This window comes from Cynocephalus volans, chromosome 12 (genome assembly GCF_027409185.1).
Source record: "Cynocephalus volans isolate mCynVol1 chromosome 12, mCynVol1.pri, whole genome shotgun sequence".
NCBI lineage: Eukaryota > Metazoa > Chordata > Mammalia > Dermoptera > Cynocephalidae > Cynocephalus > Cynocephalus volans.
In genome coordinates, this window is record NC_084471.1 from 22,664,118 (window position 1) to 22,679,412 (window position 15,295).

Sequence of the window (15,295 nt, forward strand, 5' to 3'; positions counted from 1 at the left end):
GATGTATTCGATATCCCAATGTATTTGTTCTTTCTGATCTTTAGTATTTTTATTTTAAAAATTTTTATGAAAGCAATGCATGCACTTACTTCAAATCACTTAGAATTAAAATCAGCCTTCCAAGATGCCCCATGTTTATCCTTTTGGCACATTACAAACCTCTTAGAAGGGTGAGAACTCCTTTTTGTGATACAGAGTACATCAGAAACACAGATGCTGAGGTGAATGTTTGAACACTTGATTCCTGTGCCACATGTTGTCACATTCTAACACTATAATTACAAATTATAAAGTTATAAAGAGCACAGCTTTTCAGTGCTGGGTTTGATTCATGATTCTACCACCACATGTATGTCCCCCTTAGGCAGGTTATTTATGCTGAGCTTGTTTCCCCACCTGTAAAATAGGAACCAATTATAGGAATCTTTCAGGAATACTATGAGGACTAAACAAAATATATGTGAAGTGTCTGGCTCATAGGATAGATTCCTCACACTCCACCCCCTCCCAAATATATTGGGCACTAAAAAATAGTGCTTCCACATCAAGTATAGAGTGAGACAAAAGATAATGAATAGTTAGCCACACAAAACTAGTTTAGCCACCTCTAAATGCATAAGTGGCTATTACACTTTTAGTTGTAAATATTAAGCCTTAAAAGCAATTACTACAGTTTCAAGGAAACCATCTATTTATGGCTTTTTTTTTTTTTTGTATTAACAGTGGTTTTGACTACACCCTAGAAAAATATATTATGAAATATTTGGTATATACAAAATAATGTAACATAGCTCGAAATAATGAAGCATAATAATATGAAAACTTGAGAACCCAATACCAAATCTAAGAACGTTACTAGAACAATTTGGCATCCCACTCCCCTGCCACACCATGTTCTTTTCCCTTGATCCTATTCCCTCAGAAGTAACTTCTATCCTGAAAATTTTAAACTAATTTCCTTTTCACTATAGATTTATCACATGTGTATATGTGCCCAGATCCCCAAGTTTCCAGTACTCAACTCTATTTTTCTATATCTTGCTTTCCCCCGCAACACAACACTGTTCCTAAGATTCATCTATATTGACGTAACTGATTTTCACTACTGTTTTTCAGTGTATAAATATTCCACTACCTTATTTATCCATTCTGTTGTGGAAGGACATTTGGATTGCTTCTAGTTCTTGACTTTTATCAATGGTTCATGAACATTCTTCTACATCTTTTCTTTGGATCCATGGTTCTAAGTTTCTCTAGGAGTGGAACTGCTGGATTAGGGGGTGTACCCATCTTCAGGTTTACAATATAATGCCAAATTGTTTTCCAAAGTGTTTTATAAGAATTCCTATTGCTCTACCATGCTTGCCAACACTTGGTATTGTCAGCCTTATCAATTTGGTGGGTTCAAAATAGAATCCCATTCTGGTGTTAATTTGCATTTTCCTAATTACTAATGAGGTTGAATACAGGAATGATTCAAAATATTTAACAACTAGATATAGTTGGTACAGGAGGACCCCTACTAGCCCAGGTGTTAATCCTTTAACTTCTGGTGGGCAGGGAGGATACAGGGTCTAGGAACTCATGTAGCCAGGGTGGCACTTGGTCTCAAAGTACTGAGTATGTACCAGCCAGTACAGAAGTACTTTAAATAGTTAAGAACAGGTACAGCCATATCAGCTGTATTAGTCTGTTTTTGTTGCTTATAACAAAATACTTGGAACTGGGTAATTTATAAGAAAACAAAATTTATTGCTTACAGTTTCTGAGGCTGGGAAGTCCAAAGTCCACTTGGTGGTGGCGACAGTGACCCAGGGGTCTCACATTGCAAGATGGTGGAAGCAGAGAGAGCAGAGAGAGAGAAAGACAAATTCTCCTCTACTTTTAAAGCCCTCAGAACCATGCCCTTTACCACCATTTTTAATCCATTCACTATTGCACGGTCCTACAATCCAATCACCTCTTCAGGGCTCCACATTTTAGTTACCATAATAGGATTTCCTACCCTCTTAACAATCACAGTGGGGGCTAAGTTTCTAATAAACAAAACTTGGGGGGCACAATTCAAGCTTCAATGAGTTTTGGGGGGACACAATTCAATCCACTACATCAGCTCACTGTTAATGTTTATTCTTTTGTGCAATGCCTATTTGTCTTGTGCCACTTTTTTACTGGATTATCTTTGTTGACTCACAGGTATTTGTTATATAGCCTGTGTACCACTAATTTTTTAACAGTATATGATATATGCCATATCCCAGTTTGTGTCTTTTCAAAAGTAGAAGTTCTTAATGAAGTAGAATTTATCACATGTTCCCTCTATAGATAGCACTTTTTGTACCTTTACTTTTGATATCTGACAGGGCAAGCTCCTTATCCATTCTCCTTTTGTAAGAGCATCATGGCTATTCTTGGCTTATTATCTTCCATATTAATTTTAGAACCACTTGTAAGGTTAGCAGAAGAATTCTTCTGGGATTTAGATTTAGCTCAGATACACATTTAACCAATGGGATCAACTTGTGAAGAATTAGTAACTTATGATACTGAATTTTCTATCTGTGAACATGGTTATATTTCCCCATTTGTGCAGATCTTTTTTCCCAAATCTGGTACAGGGATTCGAAACTTGGCCTTGGTGTTGTCAGCACCATGCTCTCCCAAGTGAGCTAACCAGCCAGCCCTAAATGCCTTTGATAAAGTTTTATAATATTCTCTGTAAAGTTATTATAAGCCTCTTGTTTAATTCATTCCAACTTCTACATTTTTTTCCTGCTATTTTAAACTGTACCTTTTGTTGAAAATTATGTTTTAAATTATTGCTGGTGTCACATACTTTTTAGACAATGAAGATACATTAGTAGTATGAAACATTTTAATTAAAAAAATGAGCATGATTACATTAAACTATATATTATACAATCTATGCCAAAGATTTAACATAAATAGTTAAACCTGCTATGACTTCAGACTAGCAGAATAAACCAGAAAACTCATGCAGGGTCAGTATAAATTATGCTTAGGTATCGGCATAAGGAGACTTTACTCCACCATCGCTAAATCTTTCAGGCTGTGGCTTTTTTGTCTCTTGGCCTTATAGCCTGGACGTAGGAATTCTATCTTTCTCTTCTTTGCTTCACTTTTATTTTTGTGTCTCTTCAGTTTTTTCTTGGCAGCAATATCAGGATTAGTTACAAACTGGAAAAGAGAATAGAAATTTTAAATTACTTTTAAAGTAAATGTTAAACCGTAAAAATCAAATGCAGAAAATGTACCACTTTGTTCACTTTTGAACAGTGTGAATGAAATACATGCCCATTAAAGGAAATGTGGAGCCCCAGCTACGAAGTCCCCACCTCTCAAACCCTCAGTCCCCCCTGGGTAACTGTGACACACACGCATGTACATCCCTGGTTTAAAACAGTGATTAAGCCTAATGAACATGTCATATTTTCAAATGGCAAACTTACCTCCAGAGCCTTCCTCTTTTTCCGGAGTGCCCTTTTCTCATTAGCCTGTTTCTGTACAGAGGCAAAAGCTAAAGAGAAGCTCTCGAGCCCAACCAGCTTTTTAAGTAATTCTATGATTTCCTGGGATAGATTCTTCAGCAAAGGATCTAATCACACACAGAGAGTAATGTAATGATCAGAGACAGGTGGGGAAGAACACATCTGAGCATCAACAGAATCAACAATATACAGCATTTAAACTCCTGCAGCATTATCACTGTCATTACTTCAACACTACACACTGATCTAGAACCGGCCTCTGTGTTTCTGAGAGGAGAAAACGAGCAGAAGAGCTGGCCACGGCACTCCCAGCCACACCTCATCCAGGATGCAACGAGAGCTCAGAGGCTGCGAGGCCCACTTCCCAGCGGAAACTGGGCTTTGAAGACGTTAAAGTAACTTGAGAACGTGACAGAAATGTTTTGGGTTACCTCTGTTAACCTGCTCAGCTCTTTGCAGATGAGGGAAAGGTAAGACAGCTTGTCTATAATCCATGGGTCACAGAAGCTTAGTTCTGCCCATGATAACCTTTTGTGGTTTTTTGGGACAAAAAGCTATATTCTCCCACCCTACCTTGCCCCCTCTCACCCAAATTCAAATAACACACAGATTATCGCATTCAATTTCGGGAGGGCTCAGGACATCTGTATTAGATTGCAAGCTTCTTAAAAACAGGCCTTTTCCACTGTTGAACCCCCAGTGCCTGGCAAATATTAGGTGCTCATTGAAAGTTGGCAGACCAGAACTTGGCTCTGTCAGCAGCCCCAACCTTCAAGATGGCTTTTTCTTCTCTAAATGCAAGGAAACTTTCTCTCAAGGTTGTAGGACTAAAACAGCTCCTGCTTTAACATTTACTTCGTTTATTTTTAAACGTCTAACTCCCACTTTACTTCCTCTCTTTCCAACCCCCAGTTCCTTCTTTTTCTGTTATCAATGATTAGGATCAGTGAGGGAAATGTACCAAATGTACCAAGCAAGGAAAATTAAAAAAAAAACAAACATTAAAATGATATTTAAAAACTATTTCATATAAAAATGAAAGTGCTTATTTTTTGCCTTATAATTCTTAAGAAGAGAATGTAACAACATCGTTCATAGGACTATGAGGTTTAGAACCACCCCGAAGTGTAAATATTTAATCTGTGCTTAGGAGTAAAATATCATCTTTTAGTAGAGAAACATTTACTCTTAAACAGGAGACAGCATATAGAGAGAGCAATCAAAAATAATAATAATGCCTAGTTGCTACTAATTGTCCTGATACCAGACAAGTTTTCTTTCTTAAAACAAACTCTAGCAGGGAGAGGACAGAAAAAAAGGAAGTATTTAGGAGAGAAATTACTAATCCGCATGTGCAAATATTCAGGAGAACAAAGATGGCAGAGTTACCTTGCTCCGAATAGGTGCTGTTCAGTTCTCGAAACAAAGGAGCTATGATCATTGGCAGATATGGCTTTACTTTGTCTATCCCAAGATCCACTGCTACAGCGCCAAGAAACTTATAGATGCACATTCTCTGAAAGTACAGATCATTTTTAATTTGAAGTGTTTCTCTTTAGCACTCAGTCATACAAACAGAGTTAATTTGGAAAACAGGGTTCAGGTCTGGCCCGTTAGCTCAGTTGGAGCATGGTGCTGATAACTCCAAGGTCCAGGGTTCGATTCCTGTACTGGCCAGCCACCAAAAGAGAAAGAAAAGAAAACAGGGTTCAGTCTATTTTGGGACAGATGTTATTCCTGCAGTTTTAGGTTTAAAAGGTAAAGTTCCTAGGGACATGGGAAGATCACTAATACCATTAAAATACTTTTTTTTTTGAGGGCTGGCTGGTACAGAGATCGAACTCTGGATCTTGGTGTTACCAGCACCACACTCTATCCAACTGAGCTAACTGGCCAGCTCCTCGTTAAAATACTTTTTAAAAAATGACTTTTCAGTCACTCTGCATTCATCGTACCTTCAAGGGGTTCCTAGGTGAATAAGCAGCTTCCAGTTTTGCTATCCGGGACAACTTCTGGATCAACCACAGCAGCGTGGCCGGCATGCCCTGCTCCTCCTTCACCTCTTCCTCCTCTTCTCTGTCAGACTCTGCCTTTTCATCTGCACAGGCCTCATGTTCTTCTCTCGCCTCTCTGGCCACACCACTTCCTAAGGCTTCTTGTCCTCTCATGTCTTCTTTTATCTCACCTTGCTTCTTCTCAGAAGCAGTTTCCAGTAAATACAAGACCTTGGCTACGAACAATAAATTCTTAACAACCTTTCAAAAAAGGGGAGGAGGAGGAATTGGACTTTGATTTTGAAACAAATATGGCTTGGTAGAGCATAAGCTAAAATAAGTATTCTACAATTAGAAAATAAGAACAAAGAACTGGGTAATGCACTATTAAACTGATAATTCTTAAGTTCTTTCTTATAGTGTGTCCAAACCCACTTCCTTGTAACTTTGATCCATTTGGCTTAGTTCTACCCTTTAAAGGTCACACAGAATAAGTAAACAATTTCATTCCAGACCAACCATTTACATTTTTAAAGAGTGCTTTCACTCCCACCTCCATTAAATTCCTTCAACCATTCTACATAGAAATAGTAACTTCTATTTATTGAGCACTGACTCGTTACTTTATACACAGCATTCCAAGTCAACTTTAACATATCCCTGTCAGGTACTACGTATCAGGAGAAAAATCCAAGGCTCAGAGTTCTTACATCACTCACCCAAAGACTAAGTGGTCAGTCAGGATTCAAAGGTCCTTAGAATTCAAGCCCAAGTTCTTTCCTCCCTCCTCAAATCCCATCTAATCCAGCTAGTTAAACAGCCCAGGGACTGATTTTGGCTTATAATAACGGACATATTTACTTGAGTTTCTAACTCTGTGACATCTATAAAATCTCTGGTGTTGGTATATCACACCTGTTATGTGAGGGAAGAAACCAAGTCAGTTTTGAATTCCTTCACTATTCTGGCTGCTAAATATGATGTATGTCAAAAGTTCTCCCAAATATAGAGCTCAGAACTTCACACTCTCTAAGGACAGCCTGCCCATCACGAGTTAATGCCAAGATTATAATTTCCTTCTCCTGGAGGTTTGGCCTCCATGAATACAGCCCAGGTTTTGAGGCCTCTTCCCCTTGCAGCAGCTACATCACCCTGTTAACTCACCCTACGATTATGGTCAACTAAAATCCATAATTTCTTTCATCCTGGCGCAGTAATAGTAAGTATCTTCCTCCAGGTATGGTCTGCCAGCCCTGGTTAAAACTGATATTGGGTGATACCTGACCTGCTGTCTACTCTGGCAGGATTTCTTTGGCCCTGCTTTGCCATCCACTGGTTAGCTATCCTTTCCTTCCCCAAACCTGCTGTAGAGTGAAGCATGTTATTTCTTCATTGCAAAATGTGACAAGTGTCAGCATTTATGGCATGTTACTTGAGATCACTCTTTAGATATAGGCATTCCCCGAATTTCTAGTCCTCCTATCGCTTAATCTACATTGCTCCGTCTTATCCATAAAGACTCAGAAGGGATGTGAGATCACTCTTTAGAAATAGGCATTCCTCTAATTTGTAGTGCTTCTACCGCTTAATCTACATTGCTCCATCTTGTCCATAAAAACTCAGAAGGGATGTGCTCAAAGGCCTTGCTCATATTCAGATAGCACAGCTGTGTCAGTTCGTCATCTACCAGCCCAAGTGCTCTACCAAAAGAGAAAAAATAAAAAGGAGCAGTAGGCCACCTGTTCAAAAGTTAATATATTTACAGCACATTTATAACTGCGTTCTCTATATTTACATTTTATAATATGAAAACTTTTTAATGTTGGAATGATTTATCTGCCTTCTTTTGAGGATAGACAATTCTCAGACCAAAGTGAGTGGTCAGTCAAGATTCAAAGATCTATAGAATTCAAGCCCAAGTTCTTACCTCTCCGCTCAAATTCCATCTAATCCAATTAGTTAGACCAGGGACTGATTTTGGCTTATAATAATGGACCTATTTATTAAGTCCCTCACTGTGACATTTATAAAAATCTCTGATGTAGGTATTTCACACACATTATGTGATGAAGGAAACCATATAGCATGAGAGGAAACCATGTAGCATGAATTTTATTGTTTTCTGTTTATTGTTTGAAATTTACTCTTTTCTGGGGGGGAGGAAATTTAATATTATACTTTAATAGAAAAATATTCACTCAATCAATCAACCAATTAATGCCCTTTAAAGCTTCAGTCACATGTGAAATAGATTTCTTGGCTGAAGATGAAAAGATTAACAACCAGCATCCCACTTTATCACTTTTAATGGAAATTTTAAATGGAGCCAAGAGTAATCCCAACATTGACCTTGGAGTTGTCTGCACATGTGGATAACTGAACATGTATTTGAGTACATTATCTGTATTTCATCTAATTCCCCAAGCACTGAAATAGATTAAAAACAAAACAAATATAAGCCTATTCCTAGACTACTGGTAGAATAGTAGGTCCCTTCTATTAAAGTGGGAGGACTACAATTCTTACCTGCTCTCCTAGAGACTGATCCAAGAATTTGGAATGTAATTGGTGGCAAGAAGCCAGAGAGATACTTTTCATCTGTGAAAAGAAAATCAACATTGGAAGACATAACAAAGGGCATTTCTGATTGTTTCATAGAACTAATTATTACTAATCAAAATACAACTGATGTACTAGAGTTTACCCTGAATGACCACCTGCATAGATCTGGAGAGAAAATGTTCAAGACCAGAAGTTGTGTAATTGTTCCCTTCTACCTGCTCCAAGCATTTCTGCCCCCCAAAATGGAATACTTTCACGCTCCGGGGAGATACAGGTAATCACTCCTTATATTATTAGGAGAGCACTTTTCAACATGTCCATATTTTCTTTCTTCCTTTTTTCTTCACTTCTATCTTTTGCTCATTCAACATTTACAGAGTTCCCACTAGGAGCCAGATGTTGTACTAGTCCCTAAGAAATCTGGGACAGATACACATGGTTCCTACCAAAAATCTTCATGAACATGATCTCATTTAGTGATCAACCAGGTTATGAAGGAGGCAGGAGAGACAGTATTAATCTTATTTTCCAGTGTTTAAAGAACTTAAATATATAATGAAAGATGAACATACTAATCAAGCAAATCAAAAGTCTAACTAGACTGATTGTCTAAAAATTACCTCTGGAAAACCTTGGCCGAGAGGGTGACCCCTCTCCAGTTCCTAACATGCCTATCGATTCCAAGTGCAACAAGTTGTCAGTCGAAAGAGTTCCTCTTCAATCCCAATGCCCGGCCCCAAGATAGTTCCATGAACCAGAATAAACATCTCACATAGGTCACGAGGGAAGGGAAAGGTTTTAGAGATACCTTTTGGTCAAGGTCACTTGTCAGGAACTTGACTGCTACAGGTTCTGAGAGTTTCTTTTTAGTCTTTTTGGAGTTCCATTTTTGAATAAGCTCCTCTGGCTGGCAAGAGGCAAAGAGCAATCCAAATATCTGGGCTGCCGTAAGCCACACCCAGTTGTGTGGATGTCTCAGGTGAGACTGCACATGACCTAAGGGAACCAAAATACATTCTTAGACGTCTCACAGCTTTCCAGATTCTCTGGTGGTAAATATGGCTAATTTAGACATTTATTGAGTATCTATTATGTGCATGGAATGAGGAACCAAAGATGAACAAAATAGTCCCTGCTTCCCAGAAGCTCACAAGGAGCTAGGGAGAGAGTGAGGTGGAAAGACAATGGAAACCACTAGAAAACCAACTCTTAGCTTGGTAAATGACACTGAAGAGGTACGAGTAAGCCTAAAATAAAAGCAGGCCAGTTCCATATGATCTAGTTTCAGATTCAAGGGAGACAAGGTGGAATTAACCTTTACATTTTCTAAAGTGAGTAATGTAAATATGTATATAGATATACGAATTCTGGTTCTTAAACCAGGTGGGTACTTTAAGCATCCAATCCAATGTCTATTCTCCACTAATCAGAATTGAGTATGTTAAATTAAAAATTCTGGGGTCTTATTTTCCATTTAGAGAGTGATATATAATAATTTAAACGTCCCACAGAAATGAAATGGTTTAGTAAATTATGGCATTTTTACATGATGGACTACTACATAGCTATTTAAAAGGATATCTACTAAGTGTGTTACAGTATGGTAATATGCTTACTTGGGTGTAAACAGGATATAAAAGTTTATATGGAACTAAGCAACCTCTAAAAAACCTATGCTATTTAACAAAAAGAAAGACTGGATGAAAAGACAGACCATACATCAAAACATCATGTTGTTCACTGTAAATATATACAATTTTTATTTGTCAATTACACCTTAACAAAGCTGGGGCGGGGAGGATATAAATGAATGGATGGACGAATGAATAAATAGGAAAAAAATATATACTAAATTATCATCAAGTAGGATTTTGGAAATTTTTTTCCCTTTTACTCCCCTATAATTAATATTCTTTGTTTGGTAAATAAAATGTATTATTTATCAAAGTCATAAATATATTTATTTTTTTCAGATAGAAACATTTTTACTATAATCAATCTGATAAGTCTTTTAAAATTTTCTTCTCATGGGCTTTTTTCCTGACATTATATATTTTCGGAAGTGTTCATATTCTAATTTCCCATATCTACTTTCAGTAATTCTATCACAACTAATGTGCTTGTTTTTAGATTTAAGTAAAAAGGAAATACTTACTCCAGATTTTACTCAAAGTTTCAGAGGGCTTGGTAAACTGAATAATATTACATTCCTTGATGAGTTTACTTATCAGTGTAAGAAAAGTAAACAGAAGGTGATCTGCAGCTTTTTCTTCAGTCTCTTCCATGATCTAAAAACAGGATGGATGTAAACCAATTAAGACAACAATTTGAAAGTATCTGATGTACATTTTTACTCCAAAATGTACATCTACACCATGATTTTTCAACTTTAGCACTACTGATATTTTGGGCCAGATAATCCTTTGCTGTTTGGGGGCTGCCATGTGCACTATAGGATGTTTAGCACCATCCCTGGCTTCTACCCACTATATGCCAGTAGCACCCTCCACCCTCCAGTTGGGACAACCAAAATGTCCCCTGGGGAGCAAAATTGCCTCAGTGGAGAATCTTTGATCTTCATATACTATGGAAGACAATTTAGCCCTCATTTTAAAAAGAAGTTTCAACTGCATTGAATTCTTGCTCTTATTAATAAAAAACATTTTTGAACACAAATAATATTTAATCTATTAGCTATATCACCTCAAATAAAACTATAAAAGTTAGCAAAAGTTTTACTCCCTAGCAAACTACTTACATCCTTAAAGTTTTCAGGATCAATTTCTTTTTCAATAACAGGAAGAACAGTTCCAAGTCTTCTCTCAAAATCAACTCTTTCACTTTCCACAAACAAACCACAGACCAGGGCAGCGAGTTGCCTATTTAAGCTCTATCAAAAATAAACCACCACAAGACAACATCAACACAACTTGGGAGGCCATTTTCAAAACTGTGCAGTGAAGGTGGGCATTATTTTGTCCTCAACATTCAAAGACAATAAAAAACATTTCTGATACCAGAAATCAGTAAAATATGGAGATTCAATGGTCAACATAAAAAATGTGGAGAAATCTAAAAAAGTTTAAGATTTTTAAAAAGTGGCATTTATTGTTATCCACTGAGTACTTTAATAAATACATTTTTTTTCCATTTTAAATTAAAAAAAAAAAAAGGAATGAAAAGAAGTCTCAATCCCACTCCCCAATTATGTGGATATGCAACAAGTTAGTCATTAAGATAGGACATATGTTGTTTATATTCCACAAAGATGGGCCACTGATGATTGTGGCACAGTCAGCAAGTGGATAGAGTAACAAAAATTACATTCCAGAAATTCAGTAAGCAAAATTGGACACAAAGGTATTCATCAACAGTGGCTGATTAAGTAAATTAGGATACAGTCTCGCAGCAGAGTACTTCACTAACATTAATAATGTAGTAGAAATACAGGTTATTTTTATGTTACTTTCTATATTATACTTTCTGAAACTTTAAGAATATATTATTTGCATAATTAGATATAAATAAAGTTATTTGGGAAAAACTAATTCAACGGTGTATAATATGTATTCTTTTTTTTTTTTTTTGGCAGCTGGCTAGTTAGGGGATCTGAACCCTTGACTTTGGTATTTTACCAACACTGAGCTCTAACCAGTTGAGCTAACCAAATAGCCCTCTGTATTCTTATTTAATGTACAAACACCAAAAGCTAAGACTTGTCATGAATTGTGACTAAAAGCAACACTAACCTTTTTTGCTCCAAACCAGGTGGTAACCATGTCAAACAGCCAATCTTTTTTCTCAAGATTGATTTTACTAAGTAAGGATTTGATTGTCATGGATGCCATCTTTTTGCACATGGCAGAGTCATCATTCACCATCATGAGACAAAGAGGAATAAAGAACATTCCACAGTTCTCATGGAGCAGTCCCTGAATGAAACAAGGCATTTATGAGTACACACAGAATGGAATTCCTACAGATGCTCTAATAAGGGAGGACCGAGGGCTTTCAGGGCTCATGGGGAAAGGCAGCTGAAGAGTCTGTCTGTGTGTTTCACAGTACCTGAGGGAATGTGTCAAAGAGATAGGCAATCATTTCCAAGGTGGACTCTCTCCCGGTCTCGTGTTCGTAACTAGAGCAAGAACATTTAGGTGGACTTGTTAGTATTTTCTAAATTTACTAAAAATTATTTTAAAAATTTACAATACTGTATCAAAGTATCAGTCTATTTCTTAAAACAGAAAACTCTCCATCTCCCCAATTTGAATGCTGGTATATATCCATCAAGCTACTGCACAGTTTTAAATATAATTTTGTTAGATTTTCAACATGCCTTAATTGAATTCTAATGAAAATCAATGGTCAGACTAGATTGAAAAGCAATTCAAGGAATTTCCATATGAAGCCAAGCACAATGCTTGATAATCAAGTGAATGAGTCATATAATAGCGCCCTCAGAGAACATGTATATATAGACTTTGTCCATTTCAAGACAGCCGCTATATTAAAGGAAAAGAAACTACCCTTCTGCCCCTGTATAGTTAATGGCTTAAGCTTACTTCAGTTGAGCAAGTATGAATTCCAAGTTTGGTCTCAACTTGTCACCCAGGGGATAGTCAAGAATATATTTCAGAAAAACCTAGGAACAAAAGTTACACAGTTGATTATTATGATCCTGTCTCTCTAGGATTCCTCTTTCCTAAGATGCTTTCTGGGACACACTGGTAGGTTATAAAACCCTTTCAGAATGATAATCAATCTGGCTTTCTAATCGACTCTGGCTAAGTCTGCCTGCTAAGTCAACAGTAACTGTGCCCTTCCTTTCTCCACTTCACTTATCCAAGTCTTGCCCTGCATGCCTGACTGAGGCAAGTCCTGGCCCACCACTGGCATGTTTGTTTAAGGCTCCAAATCTAAGCTGGCACTCTGTAAGCTGAGCTCCCTTTGATAAGTGGTGTGGTGTGGTAGACTGAATATGAACTATGGTTCAGCCCAGTATCTTCCCTTGAATAAGAATAACAATATGGTAATAATACTGATAATAATAACTAATGCATTTACTAAGTAAATACCTTCTATGTGCCAAGCACTGTGTTAAGTGTTCACGGTTAATTCTCATCACTCCTTTAGGAAGTACGTGATATTATCCTATTTTATAGTTGAAGAGAATGAAGCTTGCACAAAGTAAAGTGCTCATGTAACAATGCCAGAATTCTGTGCTTAGTCTGTATCTGAAGGCTGTGCTTTCAAAACCACTATAGTATTCAGCCTCCTTCCCTAATAAACTATGAGAACTAAGGCACATCATTAAACTCTCCAAGGCCTGCTTTTTCCCTAGCTGTAAAATGATTATACATACTTTGGGGGTTCAATGTTGACATATGTTGATCAAATCAATATTACTAGTATGTATATTGTTACAAATTGTACTTATGGGATGCTCTTTCTCTCCCTCTGAAAGAGCAATGGTTACTCTGTCGATCTGTTGCCAAGATGATCTGTGCAATGCTGAAAGGTATGTTCAGGTCCCCTAATACTGTCATAGAGCAGATGCTTCTTCTGTCTCTCTGGAATGGGCTTTGTGGAGAGAGACATCCTATTCTTTTCTTTGGTCTCTACTGTTGACTCTCCTTGTGTCAATGCACTCCAGTGGCTGGTGGACCATCTGCATGGTGGTTGTGACATCTAGCCACTTTCGTGGCAGCTGTGGTTACTGTGGTGAGCCACCCACATGGAGGTGATCAAAACTCTAAATCTTTTAACAAGACCAGAAGGCCCTGCCTTGACTCACCTGCATTTAGCTCCTCAAACAAGCTAAGCTTTTCCCCAACTGGGGCTTCCTGTCCTCAGCACGTGCTGCCCCTTCACCTGGAAGTCTAAACCTTATTCTTCCTTCACATTTTGGCTTACCTGTCAATCCTCAGGAAAGCTTTCTCTGACTTCCTGCACAAAGGGCCCAAGTTGCAGAACAAAGCAACAATATGACACAAAGCATATTGAGAATTCAGCCAATGTTAACATCTCTCTATCTAAAAGCCAAACAGATGAGGCAGGGCCTAACCCTTGCTATGGGAAGAAGCTCTCTCTACAAACCTGTCTGCATTGGACTCTGGCAGGTTCGCTTTGTGCAGAAATTGCCAACTTGGATACTTTCCTCATGACATCATCAATTTCTGGGACCAACAACTTTCTTGATAAAATAGCCTAAAATACAGAAGGATAAGACATAATCATTTCATGTGTTTTTTTGCAGATGGACATAAGTAGCCTTGATGTTAAAGCAGTTGCAGGCAGTATGATCAAAAAAAAAAGAACATATACTTCCAAATGGATAAAAGGGTGAATTTTTTGTTATACATGTTTTTTCCACAGTAAGATAAAAAAGCAATGTTCAGTATGATAAATAAAAGTAGAGTGCCTGTATTGACAGAATTTCCTGGAAGTGTTAATACAGAGCTCACATTCAAACATTTTCTTAAGTAGATATGTCAGTTTATAACTGATCCACCAAAATCATAATAATCTTTAGAAATTAATTTCTGAAGTCTTCAGCTAGTCAAAACACTATGCTCCACATCATTCTAAATATATGACAGGAGGCTCATAAACCGTAAAAGCCAACATTCTGGCGACACCATACCTTCAGAAGACCAAATGCAGTGGCTTGTCTTGAAGTATCATAAATGTCCTCTTCAGCATATGCCAGGAGAACTTGAAGCTGTTTTTCAGTTATCTGGTAAGACTTGACTTTCTTTACAAGTATGGTCACACACTGCAAGTTACAATTGTGAAGTTAACAGCCAGTACATTCCACAGATCAGAATTCAGTGAAATGATAAGGACTCTATATAACATCAAAGCTTCTTTGCACAGGATACCAACCCTCTAGCCTTAGCAAATTATTCTGGAAAAAAATTTTGACCAAGACCACAAAGGGCAATGGAGAAAACTAGCTTTGATGTTAATCCTGATCCTGGCTTTTCCTAAGTGCAAGTGAAGACACCTCACCTTGAAGCAATTGACTGCCAGGTGGAAGTTCTGGCCCCTGGCAGCCCCGAGTTTGGCATAGTCTTTCAGCAAAAGAAAAAGGTGTTTTGTCAGCTGTTCCGCTTTTGTTTCTATGGAAGGCAGAGGGAATCTTAAGACCCAGATCAGGCATTGTAAAGAACCTGTGATAACCTGAAAAAAACAAAAAACAATCAACTTATGAAAAGACCAAATCCAACA

General features: G+C 37.5%; 1 protein-coding gene across 2 annotated transcripts in view; it reads right to left on the reverse strand.

The window, feature by feature from the left end:
* Positions 1 to 2,896: 2,896 nt before the first annotated feature.
* Positions 2,897 to 15,295, reverse strand: part of UTP20 (UTP20 small subunit processome component) — a 97,346-nt gene continuing 84,947 nt past the window's right edge. The window contains exons 49-62 of one of the 2 annotated variants that reach the window (XM_063076342.1): positions 15,077 to 15,247; positions 14,709 to 14,840; positions 14,162 to 14,272; positions 12,628 to 12,707; positions 12,131 to 12,200; positions 11,815 to 11,997; positions 10,824 to 10,955; positions 10,221 to 10,353; positions 8,874 to 9,061; positions 8,030 to 8,101; positions 5,465 to 5,764; positions 4,899 to 5,025; positions 3,471 to 3,616; positions 2,897 to 3,198 (exon numbers count right to left, since the gene is read on the reverse strand). In XM_063076342.1, coding sequence (XP_062932412.1) covers positions 3,043 to 3,198; positions 3,471 to 3,616; positions 4,899 to 5,025; positions 5,465 to 5,764; positions 8,030 to 8,101; positions 8,874 to 9,061; positions 10,221 to 10,353; positions 10,824 to 10,955; positions 11,815 to 11,997; positions 12,131 to 12,200; positions 12,628 to 12,707; positions 14,162 to 14,272; positions 14,709 to 14,840; positions 15,077 to 15,247 — 2,001 coding nt within the window. In that variant the 3' untranslated portion in view covers positions 2,897 to 3,042. The remainder of the gene's footprint in view (positions 3,199 to 3,470; positions 3,617 to 4,898; positions 5,026 to 5,464; positions 5,765 to 8,029; positions 8,102 to 8,873; positions 9,062 to 10,220; positions 10,354 to 10,823; positions 10,956 to 11,814; positions 11,998 to 12,130; positions 12,201 to 12,627; positions 12,708 to 14,161; positions 14,273 to 14,708; positions 14,841 to 15,076; positions 15,248 to 15,295) is intronic. The other variant, XM_063076343.1, reaches the window with a different exon arrangement.